The sequence below is a fragment of the Mycetomoellerius zeteki genome, unplaced genomic scaffold (genome assembly GCF_001594055.1).
Source record: "Mycetomoellerius zeteki isolate Tzet28-1 unplaced genomic scaffold, Tzet1.0 scaffold1682, whole genome shotgun sequence".
Classification (NCBI taxonomy): Eukaryota; Metazoa; Arthropoda; class Insecta; order Hymenoptera; family Formicidae; genus Mycetomoellerius; species Mycetomoellerius zeteki.
In genome coordinates this window covers 204-2,206 of record NW_017256636.1, presented here as the reverse complement: position 1 = coordinate 2,206, position 2,003 = coordinate 204, and the positions used below count along the sequence as shown (strand labels likewise).

Below are 2,003 nucleotides of genomic sequence, written 5' to 3'. Positions count from 1 at the left end.
TGTATAGTTCGAGCAACAAATGTATATAGTTGGCAGCCTAAAATGACTATATTTACAGTTATTATTATAACCATAAAAATAATTCTAATTACTATAATCTTATAGTCATTTTTTTGGGATATGTTTAAAAAAATTTGAATTATTTTTATGGCAATTTCAATCCTTTTTATGGTTGTAATAACTATAATGATAGTCATTTTAGATTGCTAACTATGATTCACAGTGGTTGAACAATATTAAGAATACATCCACTTATTAATGTTTTCAATATACAGGGTGTCCTACAATTTTTGGCCAAACGCTTTTGTGTAAATAGAGCGGACTAAACTGAATCGAAAGGTCCTCTACGATTTGCAGTGTTTGCAATAGTTAATGAGATATTAATTACTAAAAATTGCCGAATATATTGGTCTTCAATAATTTTTTACTCAAATCAACTTTATAGAAAAACAGTAAGAGACAAAATTGTTTATTTATTTTCTCAAAAAGCTCTAAGAATTTTTTAAAATTTTTTATCAACTTTTTAGTATTGCACTTTCTTATTGGCAATACATGAGCTATTACGTATTAAAATCTACGTACTTAAAATTATAAATTTATTTAGATTTAAGCATTTTCATTTTTTTGAATTTAATGTTTCTGTTTTAACATGAAATTAAATTGTACTTACATTTCCAAAATTTGCAAAGGAGAGACTTAATAATCTTCCAGCAGTTATTTGTACCGGATGTCCAGACATATTAATCATCAGCATTAAATCAAGAGCGACTTTTCCCGGTAAATTATACCATTCGATTTTATATGTAGTATTCCCGACTTTGCTGCACTGTGTATCCAATTTTGTATATTTACGGATTACATATACAAATCAGTTGAGCATATTATTTAAATACATACAGAATCGGTCGAAATTAAATTCTGCGAAATCAGGATATTATTACATTTAAACAACAAATAGATATTTTGCGATAACATCCTGCGGATTGGCGTATATGCTCCTTATTGTTTATTAAATTTAAAATATTTTTTAACATATGTCACTTAATTTACATGATTAACGTTCGTAGGAAGCTCAAGTACGCCAAGCTAGTTTGCAGTACCTAAAAAGATTATATTAAATAAATTATTAAACCATGATGATATTTCTGCATAATTAAGTTTTTGCAATTTTTAGACTGAATCTATTGCTACATTTGTTACATAAGAATATTATCAAATAATTTTAGAGATATTGATGTTTTTCATAGAATTATTGCAAATTTTGTTTTAAAATTGAAAGAATAAAAGTCTAAAGATAGAAATGAAATTAATAAATGTAGGTAATGTGCCTCACACTTCTAAAAGATTTTAATGACAGGTCTACCATTCTACCAGCAGTAAGTTTTATAGGATGACTGGACATCGCTATTATCAATATAAGGCCGCGAGCTGATTTTGGCGATAGTTGATACCAATCAATCATGTAGCATATCGATCCAATCTGAGTGCTCTGCAAAACCAGTCGCGAACGATTACTCAGTTATGATTAACATTGTTGAAATTAAACGTAGCGTGTCAGAAAAACAAAGAAACAATATACCTTTTCCATAAGAAGCTCACCGATGTAACATAATATATAAATATTGAAACAGAATGACACAAGGAGGAGAAAAAAAGTAGCAAAACTAAGTCTATCGTCTGCTGTCCAATCCTATTAAATTTTAAATAGCACATATAATTTTATAATTCGTTAAGAGTTATTGAATTTTTTTTTCCTTTAGTATGTGTTAGCGCACCGCTATACAGTAGTATTCGAGTAGACATATCGTGCATACAGAACTAGTGAACTCTACTAAACACACTTCTTGTAAAACTTCTTCCACTTTTGCCCCAAACCTGGAATAAGTTATTCCAGTTTATATGAAAGAGAATGCATTGCTTCACTTATTCTAATTATAACGAGTTGTATTAAGTTGGAACAAAAATTCGTAACGTTACCTTATTTATATCATGTCTACATGTTT

The 2,003-nt window shown here is 28.6% G+C and overlaps 1 protein-coding gene across 1 annotated transcript; it reads right to left on the bottom strand.

Moving 5' to 3' along the window:
• Positions 1-1,046: 1,046 nt before the first annotated feature.
• Positions 1,047-1,596, bottom strand: LOC108720201 (odorant receptor 43a). Its single transcript, XM_018445934.1, has 3 exons — positions 1,580-1,596; positions 1,334-1,489; positions 1,047-1,100 (listed from the first exon to the last, which is right to left on the bottom strand). Exons 1-3 carry the CDS (start codon positions 1,586-1,588, stop codon positions 1,047-1,049), a joined length of 219 nt encoding a protein of 72 aa, XP_018301436.1. The 5' UTR covers positions 1,589-1,596.
• Positions 1,597-2,003: the final 407 nt, after the last annotated feature.

What these genes read in the sequence shown, in the direction of transcription:
- LOC108720201 (XM_018445934.1), bottom strand. An exon ending in CATTAAAATCTTTTAGAAGT is followed by an intron (nt 1,101 to 1,333) that starts GTGAGGCACATT and finishes TAATCTTTTTAG; the next exon opens with GTACTGCAAACTAGCTTGGC.